The sequence below is a fragment of the Hyperolius riggenbachi genome, chromosome 9, assembly GCF_040937935.1.
Source record: "Hyperolius riggenbachi isolate aHypRig1 chromosome 9, aHypRig1.pri, whole genome shotgun sequence".
NCBI classification, from domain to species: Eukaryota; Metazoa; Chordata; class Amphibia; order Anura; family Hyperoliidae; genus Hyperolius; species Hyperolius riggenbachi.
Window position 1 is genome coordinate 273300535 of NC_090654.1, and position 24761 is coordinate 273325295.

General features: G+C 45.5%; 1 protein-coding gene across 1 annotated transcript in view; it reads right to left on the reverse strand.

The window, feature by feature from the left end:
- PPP4R3A (protein phosphatase 4 regulatory subunit 3A) overlaps positions 1–16252 on the reverse strand; it is a 79167-nt gene extending 62915 nt beyond the window's left edge. The window contains exon 1 of the mRNA XM_068254578.1: positions 15857–16252. Coding sequence (XP_068110679.1) covers positions 15857–15998 — 142 coding nt within the window. The 5' untranslated portion in view covers positions 15999–16252. The remainder of the gene's footprint in view (positions 1–15856) is intronic.
- Between the last annotated feature and the right edge of the window lie 8509 nt (positions 16253–24761).

A 24761-nucleotide genomic window follows, 5' to 3' on the forward strand; every position in this document is an offset into this window, starting at 1 on the left:
ACAGTAGAAATACAACAGTTATGAATAAAATGCACCAGCAGCTTTCAAAGTAAATAAACTGAAGTTTGGGAACTTGTAATTTCTAAATGAATAATACTTGTGCACAAAATCAAATATGATAATTGTATTGGTTATAAAAAGTAGGAAGACACATTATTATTAGTTTAAAACCGCTTTAAGGAAATGTGGAGGCTGACATTTATTTCCCTTTAAACAATGCAAATTCAATCGCTGTACTGCTGATCCTCTGCCTCTAATACTTTTAGCCACAGACCCTGAACAAGCATGCAGATCAGGGGCTCTGACTGAAGTGCGACTGGATTAGCTGCACGCTAGTTTCAGGTTGCGATTCAGACACTACAGTAGCCAAAGAGAGCAGCCGGACAGCCAGGCAACTGGTATTGTTTAAAAGGAAATAAATATGGCAGCCTCAATACACCTCTCACTCCAGGTGTGCATTAATATATGTATGTTCAGTACAATGCAAAGCTTTCATGTGTGTGTCTGTGCTGGAAGCAGGTGTGTGTGGACTGAGGTTGGTGGAGGAAGTGGTGGCTGGGTGGGGCGGCAGAGAACCTGACCAGAGAAGCAAAACAAAAATTCTTCATCTTTGACTCCCCTGCTGATGTTCATAAATGAAACACTTGTTGCAAAAAGTCTATGGATCAGCAGCTAGCAATGGAAACCACTAATTGCTACACACAGAGCCAATGGGTAAAGTGGTCTAAAACTCTGACATAACATTAAATAAAAATATGTTTTCCCACTTTTTATAACTCATACAGTTATATTTGCATAAGTGCACAAGAAATATTGTTTCCAAGTGTAGTTTATCTTGCCCTGAAAGCTGCCATTGCATTTTATTCCAGCTGCTTTTTATTATATATTCAATTCTTCTAGTGAGCTGTTCTGAACTGTGTGTATGCCTGAAGCAGAGACAGCTTTTCAGAGTGTTTTCAGTTGTTTACACACAAATGTAAACATTGGAATGTAAACAAAGATACTGTTATCTCCAGTCTGGATGAGGATTTGAAGCTGAATAGCCTTTCCATAGCAGGACAAAGTGCTGTGTTTAACCGTTTCAATAATGTTCTGCTACAATATTCTTCTGTGATTGTAGCTTTAAAAAGAACCGAGGTGGGTTTGAAGAATATTATCTGCATACAGAGGCAGGATCTGCCTCTACAGCCCAGCCTCTGTTGCTATCCCAAACCCCCCTATGGTCCCCCTGCACTCTGCAATCCCTCATAAATCACAGCCACGCTGCTGACAAACAGCTTGTCAGAGCTGGCTGTGTTTATCTCTATAGTGTCAGTCTGCTGCTCTCCCCGCCTCCTGCAGAACTCCAGTCCCCGCCTGCATCCCTTCCCTCCCTGCTGATTGGAGGGAAGGGACGGGGGCAGGGACCGGAGTTATGCAGGAGGCGGGGGAGCAGCTGAGACTGACACTACAGATGTAAACACAGCCTCACAGCACGGCTGTGATTTATGAGGGATTGCAGAGTGCAGGGGGACCTTAGTGGGGTTTGGGATAGCAACAGAGGCTGGGCTGTATAGGCAGATCCAGCCTCTGTATGCAGATAACATTCTTTAAAACACACCTCGGGTTCTCTTTAAAGCTGTAAGGAATGTTTTAGAGCAAAGTAGAAATGCTGACTTTCAGACTTAATGCAGAGGAATAGGAATGTGGAGGGCAGGGCTGTGGATTCTGAGTCAAGGAGTCGGAATAATTTTTGGGTACCTGGAGTCCGAAAAAAAATGGACTCCTACTGAATTTAAACTGTAATTAAAATAGAAAATATGATAAAGTGTTCATTTTCTTAGAGAATAGTCATCATAAATGTTATATACAGTATTAGCTGTGCTTAGCCCACAAAAAAGAAATAAAGCAAATAATTCTGCCTTGATGCACATTTATGCACTCCTTTTGCTCATGAATTCAAATAATTTGATATGTTGTTAAAATTTGGTTTGGTGTCTAAAGGGTACCTGAGACGGATGAAAAGTTTTATACATACCTGGGGCTTCCTCCAGCCCCCTTCAGGCTAATCAGTCCCTCGCTGTCCTTCTCCGCCACCTGGATCTTCTGCTATGAGTCCCAGTAATTTATCCAGTCAGCGCAGTCCAGCCACGTGCTGCTTCCACAGCCAGGAGCGTTCTGCATCTGCGCAGGTGTAGTACGTTCCCGGTGGCGGAGTGTGTGCATGCGCACTACAGTGGCTCAAGTACCTGGACTCATAGCAGAAGATCCAGGTGGCGGAGGAGGACAGCGAGGGACTGATTAGCCGGAAGGGGACCTTTTTGGAGCACTAGGCAGGATTCTGATTGATCCACTACTCAGTGAACCAATGAGAATCCTTCCTAGGGAGGGACAATACCGATTGGTCTATTGCAGACCATTGGTAGTCTGATGCTCCTGCCGGGGCTCTGGGATCGGTATACTGGCATCTCTACCCGAATGGATGATTTTTTTTGCAAAACGTACAAGGCAAACAGGCGAATGAGGTCCATTCTAATAGGCTAGCATTGATTCTGTTGGCCTCCATTGCCATCTGCTTCGTGTGGCCAGTGTGGAAAAGTTGAGCGGAACCAAAAGTTGTGTCCTGCTTATGTCCTAAGTTGTGTCCTAAAGTCAGCAGCTCAATTCTGCTGAATGGAGCTGCTGACTTTGAGAAAAAGTCGCCTTGTGTAATACAATGCAACTATGGAAAGATGGATATCATTTTAAAGCTCTCTTTATCCTCTTTCTGGCGCTCTACGCCTCTTAGTTTTCTCTATTTTCGCGATCGAAATCGCGGCCACTGCAATTTCGATCGCGAAAATAGCAAAAACTAAAAATGCGTAGGGTGGCGATCTATATATCATTGGAAAGAGGAGAAAGAGAGCTTTAAAATGATATGCATCTTTCCATATTTTCTGTACTGCTCGGAGTCCCTTTAATGAAAATCCCATCGGACATGTCGGAAAAATCTTATTTTCGATCTAACGGAATAATCATACAAAATGATCTAATCGGAAAAAAAATGTACTATGTATGGGCACCATTATACTTACCAGGGCTGTGCAGTTGGTACAACAATATCATCCAACTCTGACTCTTCAGTTTATGAAACCTCCGACTACCCAAAAATTGCTCTGACTTCCGAGCCCTGTTTTTATTGACATTGTGAACAAGGCCTTAAGGCTCATACACACATCAGACTATAGTCTTTGGAAAATGAAAGATCACAGACCAATCTTACCACCCTTCATGTAGTATGAGAGCCATACTCTACACAGTCTTTTCTATGGAGCTGAACTCCACATCAGAAAAAAATCTTTGCAAGATGCTGCACACACAGATGCTGTACAGACACAAAAGATCAGTATCTGCAAAAGATCTGTTCCTGCAAAAGATCCATTCCTGCAAATTGCAATGATAGTCTATGAGATCTGCAGATCATCGTACACACATGATTTAACTGACATTCATCTGCAGATCAAGCAATCATCTGCAGATCTGAAAATCCATCCTGGTGGATCTGATCTGCAGATGAATGTCAGTTAAATCAGGTGTGTATGATGATCTGCAGATCTCATAGACTATCATTGCAATTTGCAGGAATGGATTTTTGGCAGGAACAGATCTTTTGCAGATACTGATCTTTTGTGTCTGTACAGCATCTGTGTGTGCAGCATCTTGCAAAGATTTTTTTCTGATGTGGAGTTCAGCTCCATAGAAAAGACTGTGTAGAGTATGGCTCTCATACTACATGAAGGGTGGTAAGATTGGTCTGTGATCTTTCATTTTCCAAAGACTATGGTCTGATGTGTGTATGTGGCCTTAGGCACTAAGCACCAGATCCATAGAAAAAGGAATTTGGCACACTAGTGCATTATCACACTAGGATCAGTATAAAAAAAGTGTTTGCTTATACACTCCAACTATATATGTTATGCCTCACTATACCCTTGTTTTACTCCTACACCACTTCTTACTGGATGTTGTCCTCCTATATTTGCCTGCATAACCCACCTTTTTTATTATATTCACCCCCAATAGACCTGCATCACCCACCTCTTTTAACTTTAAATTTTAAAGGGATACTGTAGGGGGGTCGGGGGAAAATGAGCTGAACTTACCCGGGGCTTCTAATGGTCCCCCACAGACATTCTGTGTTGGCGCAGCCACTCCCCAATGCTCCGACCCCGCCTCCGGTTGAGTTCTGGAATTTCTGACTTTAAAGTCAGAAAACCACTGCGCCTGCGTTGCCGTGTCCTCGCTCCCGCTGATGTCACCAGGAGTGTACTGCGCAGACACAGATCATACTGGGCCTGCGCTGTGCGCTCTTGATGACATCAGCGGGATCGAGGACACGGCAACGCAGGCACAGTGGTTTTTCTGACTTTAAAGTCAGAAATTCCAGAAGTGAACCGGAGGCGGGGCCGGAGCATCGGTGAGTGGCTGCGTGGGCTCAGGATGTCTGCGGGGGACCATTAGAAGCCCCGGGTAAGTTCAGCTCATTTTCCCCCGACCCCCTACAGTATCCCTTTAATTCTATTTACCCCCCCCTATACTTGCCACTATGTAACATGGTCCCAATAGTCTACTAATACTCTATATTACTTGGACTGCACAATACATATAAAGCATGATAATATAATATATAGACACAACTCACATATGCACAATACAATAACGTCATACACAGCAATCAGATTACGCTTCTTTTGTCTCTGTCATTTTTAGTGTGATACTGCTGTTCATTATTGCCTTAAGAAGCGGGGATACGCCTGCAAAACACTTTGCCTGTAATTTTTAGGAGTATGTGAATACATTTTGGTGAAACTTTAATCAACAGCTTTGTGCCTGTTTTGGGTTGGCCAGTCCACCACTGCCTCCAAACACTTAACAATTTTAGCTATTTTTATCCTGTTGGCGCCTCTGTCCCGTCTTGCCACACAAAAAGTCCACCCCTGGTGGAGGGGCGCTATACGCCCCTTTTTCCTATCTACAGAGAGCGACATCCTGAGTGGGGACAGGTCTAAACTCCTCACCTGCCTTCATAGTGGTTACCTGAGCGGTAACCCTGGTTTGTAAATATAAACTCTTACGATTCATCAATTTCCCTTAATTGCAATACATACTACACTATATTGGGCTCTCTTTGTATTTATCACACTAGAAAGGATTCTAAGTGCAGGCTGTGCAAAGAGGCCAGAGACACAATTCAGCACATAGTGACGGTGCACTAACAGTGTACACTGAACGGCTGCCACCGTATATGGGAATATCTGCACAGCATACGGACTAGAACCTCTGAAATCCAGATGGGAGATTTTACAGAAAGTCATGGACAAAAAGAAAAAAAAAAACAGGACTAAGATCCTATGCAACTTCCAGATCCAAAAAGGTACTGGCCATCATGCAACATCCAATTCAGAAGGAACTGGAAGCTGTGAGGGCTGAACCAGGACTATGCAAGCGAGCGAAATCAAGCTGTAAACTTCAGATCACTTAACCTCCTGAGCGATAATCCCGAGCTGAGCTCGGGGTATGTCGCGCAGGAGGATTTCTCAGGCCCCGCTGGGCCGATTTGCATAATTTTTTTTTTGTTACACGCAGCTAGCACTTTGCTAGCTGCGTGTAACTTCCGATCGCCGCCGCTCGCCGCCGATCCGCCGCTACCCGCCGTTCCGCGCAGCCCCCCCCCCTCCCCAACCCCTTGCGCAGCCTGGCCAATCAGTGCCAGGCAGCGCTGAGGGGTGGATCGGAACTCCCTATGACGTCACGACGTCCATGACGTCGGTGACGTCATCCCGCCCCGTCGCCATGGCGACCAGGGAAGCCCAGCAGGAAATCCCGTTCTGAACGGGATTTCCTGCTTACTCTGATCGCCGAAGGCGATCGGAGTGGGTGGGGGGATGCCGCTGCGCTGCGGCTATCATGTAGCGAGCCCTGGGCTCGCTACATGATTTAAAAAATAAAAAAAATAAAAAAATAGTGCTGCGCCACCTCTTGGGCGATATAATTGTATCGCCCAGAGGGTTAAAGAGAGTCTGAAGCGAGAATAAATCTCGCTTCAGACCTCATAAATAGCAGGGGCACGTGTGCCCCTGCTAAAACGCCGCTATAGCGCGGCTTAACGGGGGTCCCTTCACCCCCAAATCCCCCTCGATACACCCGGGGAGCGCTTCCTGGTTGGGGCAGGGCTAACCGCCGCAGCCCTGCCCCACGCGCGTCTGTCAGCGCGTATCTCCGCCTCTCCCCCGCCCCTCTCAGTCTTCCTTCACTGAGAGGGGCGGGGGAGAGGCGGCGATGCGCCGCTGACAGACGCGACTGGAGGCAGGGCTGCAGCCGTTAGCCCTGCCTCCAGGAAGGGAAATTCTGCGACCTTTCTACGACACACTTTTGCGGGGGGTGGGTTGGGGGTGAAGGGACCCCCGTTTAGCCGCGGGATAGCGGCGTTTTAGCAGGGGCACACGTGCCCCTGCTATTTATGAGCTCTGAAGCGAGATTTATTCTCGCTTCAGAGTCTCTTTAACCTGCTGAGCGGTCTGGACGAGCTCAGCTCGTCCAACACCGCCAGAGGCTGCCGCTCAGGCCCTGCTGGGCCGATTTTGATGAAATAAAAAGCAGCACACGCAGCCGGCACTTTGCCAGCCGCGTGTGCTGCCTGATCGCCGCCGCTCTGCGGCGATCCGCCGCGAGCAGCGGCGAAAGAGGGTCCCCCCAGCCGCCTGAGCCCAGCGTAGCCGGAACAAAAAGTTCCGGCCAGCGCTAAGGGCTGGATCGGAGGCGGCTGACGTCAGCTGACGTCGATGACGTCACTCCGCTCGTCGCTATGGCGACGATGTAAGCAAAACAAGGAAGGCCGCTCATTGCGGCCTTCCTTGTTTATTCTGGGCGCCGGAGGCGATCGGAAGATCGCCTCAGGAGCGCCCTCTAGTGGGCTTTCATGCAGCCAACTTTCAGTTGGCTGCATGAAATAGTTTTTTTTTTATTTAAAAAAAACCCTCCCGCAGCCACCCTGGCGATTTAATCAGAACGCCAGGGTGGTTAAAGGAGTTATCAGGCAAAAAAAAAAAAAAAAAATGCAATTTCACTTACCTGGGGCTTCTACCAGCCCCATGCGGGCCGCATCGCGTACATTTTTACGCATTGCCACTAGTGCAGGAACATTAACACATACATTTTTACGCGTTACTGGTTCAATCCGTACAAATTTACGTATTGAGCCAGTAACGCGTAAAAATGTATGTGTTAATGTTCCTGCACTAGCGGGAAATGCGTAAAAATTTACGCAATGCGGCCCACCGACCTCCAAGGTCAGCAAGCTGCCAGCGGGAGACTGGAGCAGCAGTGAGTGACTATGAGGGCACAGGATGGCTGCATGGGGCTGGTAGAAGCCCCAGGTAAGTGAAACTCATTTTTTTATTTTGCTTGGACCTTCCCTTTAAAAGGATACCTGAAGTGACATGTGACATGATGAGATAGACATGTGTATGTACAGTGCCTAGCACACAAATAACTAGGCTGTGTTCCTTTTTTTCTTTCTCTGCCTGAAAGAGTTAAATATCAGGTATGCAATGACTCAGTCCTGACTCAGACAGGAAGTGACTACAGTGTGACCCTCACTAATAAGAGATTCCAACTATAAAACACTTTCCTAGCAGAAAATGGCTTCTGAGCGCAAGAAAGAGATAAAAAGGGGAATTTCTTATCAGTGAGGGTCACACTGTAGTCACTTCCTGTCTGAGTCAGGACTGAGTCATTGCATACCTGATATTTAACTGTTTTAGGCAGAGAAAGAAAAAAAAAAAAAAAGGAACACAGCATAGTTACAGTGGTTTGCAAAAGTGTTCGGCACCTGTGAAGTTTTCCACATTTTGTCATATTACTGCCACAAACATGAATCAATTTTATAGGAATTCCACGTGAAAGACCAATACAAAGTGGTGTACAAGTGAGAAGTGGAACGAAAATCATACATGATTCCAAACATTTTTTTTACAAATAAATAACTGCAAAGTGGGGTGTGCGTAATTATTCAGCCCCCTTTGGTGTGAGTGCAGTCAGTTGCCCATAGACATTGCCTGATGAGTGTTAATGACTAAACAGAGTGCACCTATGTGTAATCGAATGTCAGTACAAATACAGATGCTCTGTGACAGGCTCAGAGGTTGTCTAAGAGAATATTGGGAGCAACAACACCATGAAGTCCAAAGAACACACCAGACAGGTCAGGGATAAAGTTATTGAGAAATGTAAAGCACGCTTAGGCTACAAAAAGATTTCCAAAGCCTTGAACATCCCACGGAGCACTGTTCAAGCAATCATTCAGAAATGGAAGGCGTATGGCACCAGGGCTGTGGAGTCGGTCCAAAAATCCACCGACTCCAACTCCGACTCCTCAGTTTAGGATTCCACCGACTCAGACTCCTCTTTTGCATATTACAATTTTGTTGATTAAAAGTATGTAACATGAAATTCGTCTCTTAACTGCCAACACTTAGGAATTTTACAAGACAACTGAAGTGAGAAGGATATGGAGACTACTATATTTATTCCCTTTAGACTAAAACTAGTCCTTGGTAAGAGTACTTGTAAAAGGTACAAACCGAAACAAAGAACATCTATCAGGCCCTAGGCAATGTAACTGTGGGTACATGTAAGAATGATGTGTAGGTACTCTGCAGGGGAATGAGGGGATTCTTCCTCTATTACACATTCTTCATGCACAATCTGAACCAGGTTTATGGGTGACAGACAACACCTCTGTGTTCAATGTGCACAGCATTCTCAGTGGATTTCCTGCAGCTCTGTGGGGAGTGCATATGTAGAGTATAGTACTACTGTGTAACAAAGTAAACCTGAGACAGATGAAATTAAAGTTTTATACATACCTGGGGCTTCCTCCAGCCGCCTTCAGGATAATCAGTCCCTCGTTGTCCTCCTCCACCACCTGGATCTTCTGCTATGAGTCCAGGTACTTGAGCCAGTCGGACGTAGTGCGCATGCACACACTCCGCCGCCAGGAGCATACTACACCTGTGCAGCACTATTGCGCAGGTGCAGAACGTTCCTGGCTGTGGGAGCGGCATGCGGCCAGACAGCGCTGACTGGCTGAATTACCAGGACTCATAGCAGAAGATCCGGGTGGTGGAGGACAGCGAGGGACTGATTAGCCTGAAGGGGGCTGGAGGAAGCCCCAGGTATGTATAAAACTTTACTTTTCATCCGTCTCAGTTACCCTTTAATTTGTAGTCACCAAACCAAATTTTAACACCATATCAAATTATTTGATTTCATCAGCAAAGGGAGTACATACATTTGCATAAATCAGCATCAATGCAGAATTATTTCCATCTCATTGACCATCTCTATTAGTGACACAGCTACACATCAGGCTTTATTCTTACAGCATAGATGTTATTTAGTATATATAAGAGATTCCTGTGTACACATCATATATACAGTCACAATCAGATATGTATATCTGACCTTAAAAATACGGGGACTGCTTTATTAAAGAGAACCCGAGGTGTGTTTAAAGAATGTTATCTGCATACAGAGGCTGGATCTGCCTATACAGCCCAGCCTCTGTTGCTATCCCAAACCCTGCTAAGGTCCCCCTGCACTCTGCAATCCCTCATAAATCACAGCCGTGTTGTGAGGCTGTGTTTACATCTGTAGTGTCAGTCTCAGCTGCTCCCCCGCCTCCTGCATAGCTCCGGTCCCTGCCCCTGTCCCTTCCCTCCAATCAGCAGGGAGGGAAGAGATGCAGGCGGGGACTGGAGTTCTGCAGGAGGCGGGGAGAGCAGCAGACTGACACTATAGAGATAAACACAGCCAGCTCTGACAAGCTGTTTGTCAGCAGCATGGCTGTGATTCATGAGGGATTGCAGAGTGCAGGGGGACCTTAGGGGGTTTTGGGATAGCAACAGAGGCTGGGCTGTATAGGCAGATCCAGCCTCTGTATGCAGATAATATTCTTCAAACCCACCTCGGGTTCTCTTTAAAGCAGCACAAGTAACTAATTTTGATTGGTTTATTTCATTTTTGTGGACTAAGCACAGCTATTACTGTATATATACACATTATTTTTAATGACTATTATCTGAGAAATAGAACATTTTATCATATTTTCTATTTTAATTACAGTTACAAATTCATTAGGAGTCGGAGTCGGTGCATTTTTTCCCGACTCCAACTCCAGGCACCCAAAATTGCCCGACTCCACAGCCCTGTATGGCACAACTGTAAACCTACCAAGACAAGGCTACCCACCTAAACTCACAGGCCGAACAAGGAGAGCGCTGATCAGAAATGCAGTCAAGAGGCCCATGGTGACTCTGGATGAGCTGCAGAGATCTACAGCTCAGGTGGGGGAATCTGTCCATAGGACAGCTATTAGTCGTGCACTGCACAAAGTTGGCCTTTATGGAAGAGTGGCAAGAGTGGCAAGAAGAAAGCCACTGTTAACAAAAAAGTATAAGAAGTCCTGTTCGCAGTTTGCCACAAGCCATGTGGGGGACACAGCAACCATGTGGAAGAAGGTGCTCTGGTCAGATGAGACCAAATGTAACTTTTTGGCCAAAATGCAAAACGCTATGTGTGGCGGAAAACTAACACTGCACATCACTCTGAACACACTATCCCCTCTGTCAAATATGGTGGTGACAGCATCATGCTCAGGGGGTGCTTCTCTTCAGCAGCGACAGGGAAGCTGGTCAGAGTTGATAGGAAGATGGATGGAGCCAAATACAGGGCAAACTTGGAAGAAAACCTCTTGGAGTCTGCAAAAGACTTGAGACTGGGGCGGAGGTTCACCTTCCATCAGGACAACGACCCTAAACATAAAGCCAGGGCAACAATGGAATGGTTTAAAACAAAACATATCCATGTGTTAGAATGGCCCAGTCAAAGTCCAGATCTAAATCCAATCGAGAATCTGTGACAAGATCTGAAAACTGCTGTTCACAAACGCTGTCTATCTAATCTGACTAAGCTGGAGCTGTTTTGCAAAGAAGAATGGGCAAGGATTTCAGTCTCTAGATGTGCAAAGCTGGTAGAGACATACCCTAAAGACTGGCAGCTGTAATTGCAGCAAAAGGTGGTTCTACAAAGTATTGACTCAGGGGGCTGAATAATTACGCACACCCCACTTTGCAGTTATTTCTTTTTTTAAAAATGTTTAGAATCATGTATGATTTTCATTCCACTTCTCACGTGTACACCACTTTGTATTGGTCTTTCACGTGGAATTCCAATAAAATTGATTCATGTTTGTGGCAGTAATGTGACAAAATGTGGAAAAATTAAATGGTTGCCTAGAATGCAAAGACCGTAACCTCTAGCAGCAAGTACAGAGCTGCAGGAAAGGTGGAAAGGCATGAGAAGACAGCAAAGCCCTGCACCTCTAGCGGCAAGTAAAGGCAGTTTAGCGCGCTGCTTGCTTACCAAGTCAAAGCCAAATGTCAATTTTTTTTTTGCTTGTGTTGAGGTTTGTTTTTTATATTAAAATCAGAAAAACTTCCAATGAACCGGCTGCGGTGTTCTCAGCTCCCAAATCTTACTCATTTGAATTGGGATCTGCATATTTGTGGGAGTATTTATCACCGAATGATCATATCAGTAACAATGGAGTCAGTGGTAGCATCTTAGTGTAGAAAAAGTACACCCTCAATGAGTAGTACAAGCAGTGGTGCCCCCAGCTGGTAATGCCACCAGTACACCAGCCACAAGCAATACACCTGCAGTCAGTAGTACCAGCAGTACACCTGCAGTGAATTAACAGTACACATGGAGTAAGTCAGTAGCACTAGGAGTACACCTGCAGTCAGTCAGTAGTACTAACAGTACACCTGCAGTCAGTAGCACTAGGAGTACACCTGCAGTCAGTCAGTAATACCAGCAATACTCTTGCAGTCAAGTAAATAGTACCCGCATTCAATTAATAGTACCTGCAGTATATCCTGCAGTCAGTACCAGCCATATACCTGCAGTCAGTTAGTAGTACCACCAGTCAAAAAGTACCAGAAGTACACCTGCAATTAGTAGTATGAGAAGTTTGTCAGTAGCAGCAGTACATCTGCTGTCAGTTAGTAGTACCAGTAGTCAGCTAGAACTACCAGCAGAACACCTGCAGTCAGTAATACAAGCAATACACCTGCAGTTAGTATTACCAGCAGTACACCTACAACCAGTTATTAATACCAGCAGTACACCTGCAGTCAGCTGTACCAGCATTACTCTGGCTGCAGTAAGTCAGTAATACCAGTATTCAGTTACTAGTACTAGCAGTTCACCTGCAGTCAGTACCATAAGTACACCTGCAATCAGTTTGTAGAAGAAGCAGTTTGTTAGGCCTCTTTTCCATGGACAGTTTAACTGTGTGCTCAGCAAGCAGTTATCAGGCGTCAGTGAGCAGTTATCAGGCAGCAACAAGCAGTTCTGAGAGTATGAGAGGCATTTCACTGCCTATAAACAGTCCATGGAAAAGAGGCCTGAGTAGTAGAAGAAGCAGTTTGTTAGTAGCAGCAGATTTACACCTGCAGTCAGTAGTACAAGCAGTACACCTGCAGCCAATTAGTAGCACCAGTAGTAAATTAGGTTCTTTTCACACTGCATCCGTTGCTTTCAGGTACAACTGAAAGAACAACTGATGTGCAAGGTAATGTCCAGGTTTTCCTTTGGTCTCTTCTACACTGAAAAACTGAAACTTTTTCACAATGAACTGCAATGAAACACTTTATCAGTTGAAATGGAACAGTTTTGTTTTTCAGCATACAGTGTGAAAGAGGATTTAGTAGTATCAACAGTACAGTAGCAGTTAGTGATAGTACCAGCTGTCAGCAGTACCAGAGCTAGTACAGTTTAGGTGCACAAGCAAGAAACCTCCTAGGGAACAGTTCTACAATCACAGCAACCTCTACAGCTTAAAACGGTCTAATTGGCAGAAGAGTGTGGGTGTATTATTACTACAACCTATGTGACACCTATGGCTTTTGGAGACAGTGCTGTCCACTCAATCGCATTAGCAGCGGCGGCGCGGGTGTTTGCGCGACCTAGTGGACAGTGCCGTGCGCAGCAGGCTATGGGGGGGGAGGGGCTGGGTGCGGCTGCATAGCTAGCATAGTTGCCCCAGTATAGGGAGTTTAGTTGCCCCAGTATGGCTAGTATAGTTGCCCCAGTATGGCTACCCTCTTTCCCTGAAAATAAGACCTACCCTGAAAATAAGCCCTAGCGGAAGTTAACCTCCCTGGCGGTATGAATTGTGCGGCTGCACGGCCGCGGAAGGGTTTTTCTCACTTTTTTTTTTTAGCATGTAGCTAGCCTAGTGCTAGCTACATGCTTCCCCCCTCCCTGCGGCATCCCCACATACCGTCAGATCGCCGCCGGCGTCGCTTGCCCATAAGGAAATCCCGATCTGAACGGGATTTCCTTGAGGGCTTCCCCCGTCGCCATGGCGATGAACGGAGTGACGTCACTGACGTTGTGACGTCACAGGGAATCCCGATCCACCCCATAGCGCAGCTTGGCGCTGATTGGCCAGGCTGCGCAAGGGGTATGCGGGGGGGCCCTGTATCGTGGCGGGTAGCGGCGCATCAGTGATCGCAACAAACACGCAGCTAGCAAAGTGCTAGCTGCGTGTTTGAAAAAAAAAAATTATGCAAATCGGCCCAGCAGGGCCTGAGGAATCCTCAGCAGCAGCTTACCCCGTGTCCAGCACGGGGTTACCGCTAAGGAGGTTAAAGAGGAGGAAGAGGCAGCCAGTGAGTGGAGACACAGTGGTGCAGTGCCAATCGGGCACTGGTCCTGTCATCCCAGCACACAGCAAGGTTATCAGCTGTGTGCAGGGAAGACAGGGCAGGTGCCTGATCAGTACAGTAGCATACTTTCAAATCCATGAACATCACAGTACAAAAGAACAGGAAATGTTCTGCTGAGAGACACTTCCTAATAGAACTATAAGACATCCCCTGAAAATAAGCCTTAGCACATCTTTGAAAGCAAAAATTAATATAAGACAGTGTCTTATTTTCGGGGAAAGACGGTAGTATAGTGCCAGTATGGATAGGTAGTGCCCCAATATAGTGCCCAGTATGGGTAGGTAGTGCCCCAGTATAGCCAGTAAAGCGTCCAGTATAGCTAGTATAGTGCCCAATATAGCTTCCTAGTATGGGTAGGTAGTGCCCCTCCCCCCACCGCTCCTGTTACCTTATCATGAGCGGGCGGCCGCTTGTCCGATAAGATTCCCCCGTAGTAGCCGCTCTCCTCTGTGGCATATCCTATTACAGCAGCGCGCTCGGCGGCTGCTGTGATGAGCAGGAAGTGATACAGCGGCTTCCTGTAGCGGCGATATGCATCGCTGTTACCATGGGAACCGCTGTACCGCTTCCTGGTCATCACAGCAGCCGCCGAGCGCGCTGCTGTAATAGGAGATGCCACAGAGGAGAGCGGCTACTACGGGGGAATCTAATCGGACAAGCGGCCGCCCGCTCATGATAAGGTGACAGGAGCGGCAGCCGCGGGGAGGGGAGGAGCGAGAGGCCAGACCTGAACGGCACACCAGGCCACATCCCGTGGAACACCGGTTGAAAAACGCTGCCCTAAACCATACTAGCTCCTCAGTACCAGCAGTCATTAGTACCAGTAGTCAGGTAGCAGAAGCAGCAGTACACCAGAAGTCACTAAGTAGTATCAGCACTCAGTTAGTACTAGCAGTACTACACCAGTTAGTAATACCAACAGTCAGTTAATACTACAAGCAGCCAGTTAGTAGTACAAGCAGTCAGTCAGTAGTACTAGCAGTCAGTCAGTAGTACTAGCAGTCAGTCAGTAGTACTAGCAGTCAGTCAGTAGTACTAGCAGTCAGTCAGTAGTACTAGCAGTCAGTCAGTAGTACTAGCAGTCAGTCAGTAGTACTAGCAGTCAGTCAGTAGTACTAGCAGTCAGTCAGTAGTACTAGCAGTCAGTCAGTAGTACTAGCAGTCAGTCAGTAGTACTAGTAGTACTAGCAGTCAAGTACTAGCAGTCAGTCAGTAGTACTAGCAGTCAGTCAGTAGTACTAGCAGTCAGTTAGCAGAACACCAGCAAACCAGCACCAGTTAGCATCACCTGCAGTAAGTTACTACCAGCAGTTAGTAGTATCAGCAGTCAGTTAGTACCAGCATTAGTAGTATCAGCAGTCAGTAGCACCAACAGTCAGTTATCAGTATCAGCAGTTAGTAGAACCAGCAGTGAGTTGGCAGTACCACAAGTACACCCACAGCCAGCAGTATCAGTGGTACACCTGCAGCCAGTTAGCAGTACCAGCAGTCAGTTAACAGAGCCTGTATTCAGTTAGTAGTACGTGCATCCAGTTAGCAGTGCAATGAGTTTGTAATACCAACAGTACACCTGCAGCCAGTTAGCAGTAGTGAGTTAGTAGTACCAGCAGTATACCTGCAGCCAGTTAGCAGTACAGTGAGTTAGTAGTACCAGCAGCCAGTTAGCAGCACAGTGAGTTAGTGGTACCTGCACCCAGTTAGCAGTACATCAGCAGCCAGTTAGTAGTACCTGCAGCCAGTTAGCAGTAGTGAGTTAGTAGTACCAGCAGTATACCTGCAGCCAGTTGGCAGTATACCTGCAGCCAGTTGGCAGCACAGTAAGTTAGTGGTACCTGCAGCCAGTTAGCAGTACACCAGCAGCCAGTTAGCAGTACCTGCAGTCAGTTAGCAGTAGTGAGTTAGTAGTATCAGCAGTATACCTGCAGCCAGTTAGCAGTATACCTGCAGCCAGTTAGCAGCACAGTGAGTTAGTGGTACCTGCAGCCAGTTAGCAGTACACCAGCAGCCAGTTAGCAGTCCCCCGCAGTCAGTCGGTCACTCACCGTCGCTCTCGGCGCGCACCAGCAGAGACATCCCCTTGAGCTTCTCCACATATCCGGAGGAGACGTGTCCGGTGCCCCGGTCATCCCACTGCCGGTCCTCGTTCAGCGTGTAGACCTTCACCCGCCGCCGGGTGTCCGTCATGGTGTCCGCTCCCCGGCCTGCGCTCCTCGATGTGGTCCGGCCTGTGCTGGCCGCAGATGCCCGGCTTGTGGCGCTGCCCCCCGGGGCTCCGGATAACGCTGTTCTGAGCCCGGGTCTTGCCTGAGTGTCCCGGCCGCCGCTCCGCGCTTCCTCGCCGGTGTCCCCGCCCTCTCTGCCCGGGCCTGGCCCCGAGTGTCAGTCACAGCGCCGCCATCTTCCCTGCGACTCTGCTCCGTGCGCATGCGCGCTGTGCGCCGACCCCGCCCACACCTCCCAGACTGGCCTCTGCTTCCCCGCCCACAGCTCCCAGACCGGCCTCTGCCGCCCCGCCCACAGCTCCCAGACCGGCCTCTGCCGCCCCGCCCACAGCTCGCCTCACCTCTCACCTCACACAGGCTCACACGTAACTGCTATCTCTATCTGCCACCATTCACTCTACTGACTGACTGTCATACCTCTCCTCACACCACTGACTGTAACATTCACTGACTACACTACACTACAGACATACTACTTACAGACTGACTGACTGTCATACCCCATCTCACACTACTGACTATCATTCCCTACACATACTGCTAACTGTACCTCACACGACTGACTGACTGTCATACCCCATCTCACACTACTGACTGTATCATTCCCTACACATACTGCTAACTGTACCTCACACGACTGACTGACTGTCATACCCCATCTCACACTACTGACTGTATCATTCCCTACACATACTGCTAACTGTACCTCACACTACTTACTGACTGACTGTCATACCCCATCTCACACTACTGAGTATATCATTCCCTACACATACTGCTAACTGTACCTCACCAGTGGCGTAGCTAAGGAGCTGTGGGCCCCGATGCAAATTTTACAATGGGGCCCCCCAAGCACTCTATACACAACAATTACGACGCACCAAAACCTGCCAATGGCAACTACAGTGTCGGAGGTGCAAGAGGGGATAGGGGGGCAGTTAGTTAATGATTATCACTATTCAAAGTATCTATAGAAGTGATTATTATGAGCACAGGACCAATAGAGGGGTAATACTGTAGTTGAGGGAGGGCCCCTTTGGCCCAAGGGCCCCGATGCGGTCGCAACCTCTGCAACCCCTATTGCTACGCCCCTGTACCTCACACTACTGACTGACTGACTGTCATACCCCATCTCACACTACTGAGTGTATCATTCCCTACACATACTGCTAACTCTACCTCACACTACTTACTGACTGTTACTGACTGTCATACCCCATCTCACACTACTGACTGAGTGTATCATTCCCTACACATACTGCTAACTGTGTGCTGCTCACACTACTGACTGTACACTTTACTTCTTTCTGTATCTCTCACCTCCCACTACTAACTGTCTGTACCTCTCACCTTACACTACTAACTTTCTGTACCTCTCACCTCAGACTACTAACTGTCTGTACCTCATACTACTAACTGTCTGTACCTCTCACTTCACATTACTAACTGTCTGTACCTCTCACCTCACACTACTGTCTGTACCTCTCACCTCAGACTACTAACTGCACCTCTTACCTGGCACTACTAACTGTCTGTACTTCATACTACTAACTGTCTGTACCTCTCACTTTACACTGATAACTGTCTGTACCTCACACTACTAACTGTCTGTACCTCTCACCTCACACTACTAACTGTCTGTACGTCACACTACTAACTGTCTGTACGTCACACTACTAACTGTCAGTACCTCTCACCTCACACTACTAACTGTCTGTACCTCACACTACTAACTGTCTGTACCTCTCACCTCACACTACTAACTGTCTGTACCTCACACGACTAACTGTCTGTACCTCACACTACTAACTGTCAGTACCTCTCACCTCACACTACTAACTGTCTGTACCTCACACTACTAACTGTCTGTACGTCACACTACTAACTGTCAGTACCTCTCACCTCACACTACTAACTGTCTGTACCTCACACTACTAACTGTCTGTACCTCTCACCTCACACTACTAACTGTCTGTACCTCACACTACTAACTGTCTGTACGTCACACTACTAACTGTCAGTACCTCTCACCTCACACTACTAACTGTCTGTACCTCACACTACTAACTGTCTGTATCTCTCACCTCACACTACTAACTGTCTGTACCTCACACTACTAACTGTCTGTACCTCACACTACTAACTTTCAGTACCTCTCACCTCACACTACTAACTGTACCTCACACTACTAACTGTCTGTACCTCTCACCTCACACTACTAACTGTCTGTACGTCACACTACTAACTGTCTGTACGTCACACTACTAACTGTCAGTACCTCTCACCTCACACTACTAACTGTACCTCACACTACTAACTGTCTGTACCTCTCACCTCACACTACTGTCTGTACCTCACACTACTAACTGTCTGTACGTCACACTACTAACTGTCAGTACCTCTCACCTCACACTACTAACTGTCTGTACCTCACACTACTAACTGTCTGTACGTCACACTACTAACTGTCAGTACCTCTCACCTCACACTACTAACTGTCTGTACCTCACACTACTAACTGTCTGTACGTCACACTACTAACTGTCAGTACCTCTCACCTCACACTACTAACTGTCTGTACCTCACACTACTAACTGTCTGTATCTCTCACCTCACACTACTAACTGTCTGTACCTCACACTACTAACTGTCTGTACCTCACACTACTAACTTTCAGTACCTCTCACCTCACACTACTAACTGTACCTCACACTACTAACTGTCTGTACCTCTCACCTCACACTACTAACTGTCTGTACGTCACACTACTAACTGTCTGTACGTCACACTACTAACTGTCAGTACCTCTCACCTCACACTACTAACTGTCTGTACCTCACACTACTAACTGTCTGTACCTCTCACCTCACACTACTGTCTGTACCTCACACTACTAACTGTCTGTACGTCACACTACTAACTGTCAGTACCTCTCACCTCACACTACTAACTGTCTGTACGTCACACTACTAACTGTCAGTACCTCTCACCTCACACTACTAACTGTCTGTACCTCACACTACTAACTGTCTGTACCTCTCACCTCACACTACTAACTGTCTGTACCTCACACTACTAACTGTCTGTACGTCACACTACTAACTGTCAGTACCTCTCACCTCACACTACTAACTGTCTGTACCTCACACTACTAACTGTCTGTGCCTCACACTACAAACTGTCTGTACCTCTCACCTCACACTACTAACTGTCTGTACCTCTCACCTCGCACTACTAACTGTCTGTACCTCGCACTACTAACTGTCTGTACCTCTCACCTCGCACTACTAACTGTCTGTACCTCACACTACTAACTGTCTGTACCTCTCACAGTACAGACAGACTCTTCCACTCACCTCACACTACTGGCGGTATAACTGTTCATGTTACTGCTTTCTTTACCTCTCACCTCACACTACTGGCGGTCTGTTGAACTTACCTCACACTACAGATTGTGCCACAATGGTCTTCTCAGCTTCCCAGGGCACAGAAATTTCCATCTCGTTGAACAACAAGTTCCAGCAGGTTTAGTGGGCCATAACAGGGACAGTTAACACACTATAAAGGACCACGCCGGCCCGGTGAAAAAAGTAAGCAGTTAAAATCTTACAGAGCCAACAGGGGATTCTCAGGATATTCTTTGTTTTCAAAAGCATCTCCTGAATGGCAGTTTAACTGTCAAAATAGTAAGATACCAGCCAGCTTCCCTGCTCACTTGTACACTATTTTGTCAGTTAGACTTACCAACCGCTGTTCAGGGAATGCTGAAAGCCTAAAAGGGCCCCTCCACTATGGCCTCAATTTACCAGAGGTTACCGACCTATTTGTACCACTATAGCAAGAAAAAATGGTAACATTTAAAATACACATACATATAGGTGTATTTATTCCAAAGAATAAACTTTTCCTATGTTTCCTACATTAACTTTTTCCTATGTTGCTGTAAATTACTGTAAATACTAATCTGACAACTCTGAACAGGTTTTGGACTATGCCATGTCCTTATGGGGGATTCTCAGGTTTTCTTTTTCTCTTTTCAAAATTAATTTCTGAGGAATGGTACAGTCTAGCTACTAAAATAGTGGCATGTGGGTAGGCAGGCTGTCCAGCCTCAATCTATAAGTCCTTTCCACAGAGTGCTTTTGAAAAGAATAAAGCAAACCTTGTCAATCCCACATTATAAAATGTGCCTTTATTAATCTGACAGCTCAAAACCCCATACCTACTCTAATTGACAGTAACATAGGTTTATGGTGCATTTTAACCAGTTTAACACCAAGGGGTTTTTCCCCTTATGGACCAGAGCAATTTTCACCTTTCAGCGCTCCTCCCATTCATTCGCCAATAACTTTATCCCTGCTTATCACAAAAAAATGATCTATATCTTGTTGTTTTCATTAGGCTTTTTGTGGGTGGTATGTATTGCTAAGAATTGTGTTCTAAATGCATTTTAATGGAAGTAATATGAAAAAAATGGAAAAAAAAGTTTTCAGCCATTATAGTTTTAAAATAAAACGTGTTACTGTGGAGAAAACCCACACATTTTATTTGTCCATTTGTCCCTATGGTAACTATTTATTTATTTTATTTAAAAGAAATATATATATATATATATATATATATATATATATATATATATATATATATATATATATATATATATATATATATATATATATACATATACACACACACAGTGGCTTGCAAAGGTATTCGGCCCCCTTGAAGTTTTCCACATTTTGTCACATTACTGCCACTAACACGAAACAATTTTATTGGAATTCCACGTGAAAGACCAATACAAAGTGGTGTACATGTGAGAAGTGGAACGAAAATCATACATGATTCCAAACATTTTTTACAAATCAATAACTGCAAAGTGGGGTGTGCATAATTATTCAGCCCCCTTTGGTCTGAGTGCAGTCAGTTGCCCATAGACATTCCCTGATGAGTGCTAATGACTAAATAGAGTGCACCTGTGTGTAATCTGATGTCAGTACAAATACAGCTGCTCTGTGACGGCCTCAGAGGTTGTCTAAGAGAATATTGGGAGCAACAACACCATGAAGTGCAAAGAACACACCAGACAGGTCAGGGATAAAGTTATTGAGAAATTTAAAGCAGGCTTAGGCTGCAAACATATTTCCAAAGCCTTGAACATCCCACGGAGCACTGTTGAAGCGATCATTCAGAAATGGAAGGAGTATGGCACAACTGTAAACCTACCAAAACAAGGCCGTCCACCTAAACTCACAGGTCGAACAAGGAGAGCGCTGATCAGAAATGCAGTCAAGAGGCCCATGGTGACTCTGGACGAGCTGCAGAGATCTACAGCTCAGATGGGGGAATCTGTCGACAGGACAACTATTAGTCATGCACTGCACAAAGTTGGCCTTTATGGAAGAGTGGCAAGAAGAAAGCCATTGTTAACAGAAAAGCATAAGAAGTCCCGTTTGCCACAAGCCATGTGGGGGACACATCAAACATGTGGAAGAAGGTGCTCTGGTCAGATGAGACCAAAGTGGAACTTTTTGGCCAAAATGCAAAACGCTTTGTGTGGCGGAAAACTAACACTGCACATCACTCTGAACACACCATCCCCACTGTCAAATATGGTGGTGGCAGCATCATGCTCTGGGGGTGCTTCTCTTCAGCAGGGACAGGGAAGCTGTTCAGAGTTGATGGGAAGATGGATGGAGCCAAATACCGGGCAATCTTGGAAGAAAACTTCTTGGAGTCTGCAAAAGACTTAAAACTGGGGCGGAGGTTCACCTTCCAGCAGGACAATGACCCTAAGCATAAAGCCAGGGCAACAATGGAATGGTTTAATACAAAACATATCCATTAGAATGGACCAGTCAAAGTCCAGATCTAAATGAAATCGAGAATCTGTGGCAAGATCTGAAAACTGCTGTTCACAAACGCTGTCCGTCTAATCTGACTGAGCTGGAGCTGTTTTGCAAAGAAGAATGGACAAGGATTTCAGTCTCTAGATGTGCAAAGCTAGTAGAGACATACCCTAAAAGACTGGCAGCTGTAATTGCAGCAAAAGGTGGTTCTACAAATATTGACTCAGGGGGCCGAATAATTACGCACACCCCACTTTGCAGTTATTGATTTGTAAATAATGTTTGGAATCATGTATGATTTTCGCTCCACTTCTCACGTGTACACCACTTTGTATTGGTCTTTCACAGGGAATTCCAATAAAATTGATTCATTTTTGTGGCAGTAATGTGACAAAATGTGGAAAACTTCAAGGGGGCCGAATACTTTTGTAAGCCACTGTATGTGTATATATATATATATATATATATATATATATATGTATGTATATATATTTATACGTATATACAGTATATATATATATATATATATATATATATATATATATATATATATATATATATATATATACAGTATATATTTATACAAATGTTTTATTTTGGTAACTATGGGAGAGTGGGGGAGGTAAGGGGTCAATTCAATTTAATGGGGGATTCATGTATTTGTTTTAGGGTGTCATTTTACTATTTGGCCACTAGATGTCTCCCCCCAGTTTATACCTGTGCAGGTGAACAGTACACAGGAAGTTTAGCGTGTGTATTTTCACTTTCATTTTATCAATGACCACCAGCATCTTGTTTGATTGGTAAATGGGAACTGTGTTCCCATTCACTGATCAGTGGTCTACAATTCTGCCGCGGGGGGAGGTCGCAGGTGCGCACGCATTAGAAGGCGAATAGCTATGCTCCTGAAATGGGAACAGTCTTCCTGGGGGGGGGGGGGGGGGGGTATATAGCGGCTATCAGGGAAAGTGGTTAAAGTGCCCATTAACAACATTTAGGCACCATCATTCAATAGGATTTGCAGAATCTACAGAGGAATGAACTGTGACCAAGGATTGAAATTCATCCCAATCTGTAGCTGATTACCCACTTCCCCATTATAAATCATTACCTTTTCTCAAATAGATCATCGGGGGGAGGGGGGCGGTCAGTATGGCTGATATTGGGGTGAAACTCCTCCCACAGTGTGATGTCAGGACCATGGTGTCTGTGAGCCTTGTTGCATTGTGGGAAATAACAGCTGTTTCCAACCAGTATCTCCTTCTTGGCGTATGTATATCTGTACAAAAACAATCTTTTATGCTGGGTACCAGTATTGCTCATTCGGATTCCGGATATCCGAACTACACAGATAATCCAAACTTTTTCCACTATCCGAACTTTGAATAGCAATTCGAATATTTTTTAAAATCCAAATAGACTATCCTAGCAAACTCAGATTTCACATCTGAAATTCGAAATCCGGGCGGATAGTTAGTTCAGATATCCGAGCACGATTCAAAATCACCTTCAATGATAAAAATGAGAGAGAGAGAGAGAGAGCGACCTCCGAAACGGTTTTTGCCATTTGAAGAGACTGTTGGAACCTTTTTAAGCAATTTTCAGGTCACTTCCGGTTTTCTATCCGGATATCCGAATCCGGACGGATATCCAGGATATTGGGTTCGGATATCTGAATTTACTCAGATACCAAAAAGTTCAGATTAGGATATCCGATTCGGATCCGGATATCTGGGTATCCGGATCAATTCGGATTTTGAAAAGGGGTATCCGAGCACCCCTGCTGGGTACACACGATGCAGTTTTTCAGTCGATTTTCCATCTTATCGATTTCCGATGCGATTTCCGATTTGATTCTGTTATATTTTGTTATCTATTTCCACTCACTTCTGTGACAAAATTGATCAGAAAAATAATCGAATAATAATCGAAAATAAGATCGGAAATGATCTAACACAAAATTGTATGAAATGTGTACCTAGCATTAGCTCATCGCAATGTTAGGGGGTGTGGTTATAGATAATGGCAGTTGGTGCGGTCTAGTTTTTTTTTTTAAAGGACCACTATCGCGGAAATAGTTGGCAGTTAAAATCTGACAGAACCGTCAGGTTTTGGGCCAGTCCATCTCCTCATGGGGGATTCTCAGGGTTTTCTTTGTTTTCAACAGCATTTCTTGAACAGCAGTTGGAAAGTCTAACTGACATAATAGTGTGCAAGCGAGTAGGGAAGCCGGCTGGTATCTTACTATTTTGGCAGTTAAACTGCTGTTCAGGGAATGCTGTTGAAAACAAAGAAAACCCTGAGAATGACGCATGAGATGATGGACTGGCCCAAAAACCTGTCGGTTCTGTCAGATTTTAACTGCCTACTTTTTTCGCAATAGTGGTCCTTTAAAGAGAAACTCCAACCAAGAATTGAACTTTATCCCAATCAGTAGCTGATACCCCCTTTTACATGAGAAATCTATTGCTTTTCACAAACAGACCATCAGAGGGCGCTGTATGGCTGATATTGTGGTGAAACCCCTCCCACAAGAAGCTCTGAGGACTGCGGTACTTTTGACAGTTTGCCACAATGTAACAAGGTCCACAGAACAATGTAACAAGGTCCACAGACAGGAAATAGCTGTTTACAGCTGTCTCCAACTGCCAAAACAGCTACATAACCTGCCCACAGTAAAAATGTCACCATGTAATAAATGTCAGAATTTAAATCAGGGAGAGGAAAGATTTTACAATGAGCAAACACTGACTAAATCATTTATACATAATTATTGTAAAAATAAAGCACTTTTTTTATTACACTATTTTCACTGGAGTTCCTCTTTAATGTCTGCCAGTAGTAAAGATGATTGCATGCAGGCTGATTGCGGGATC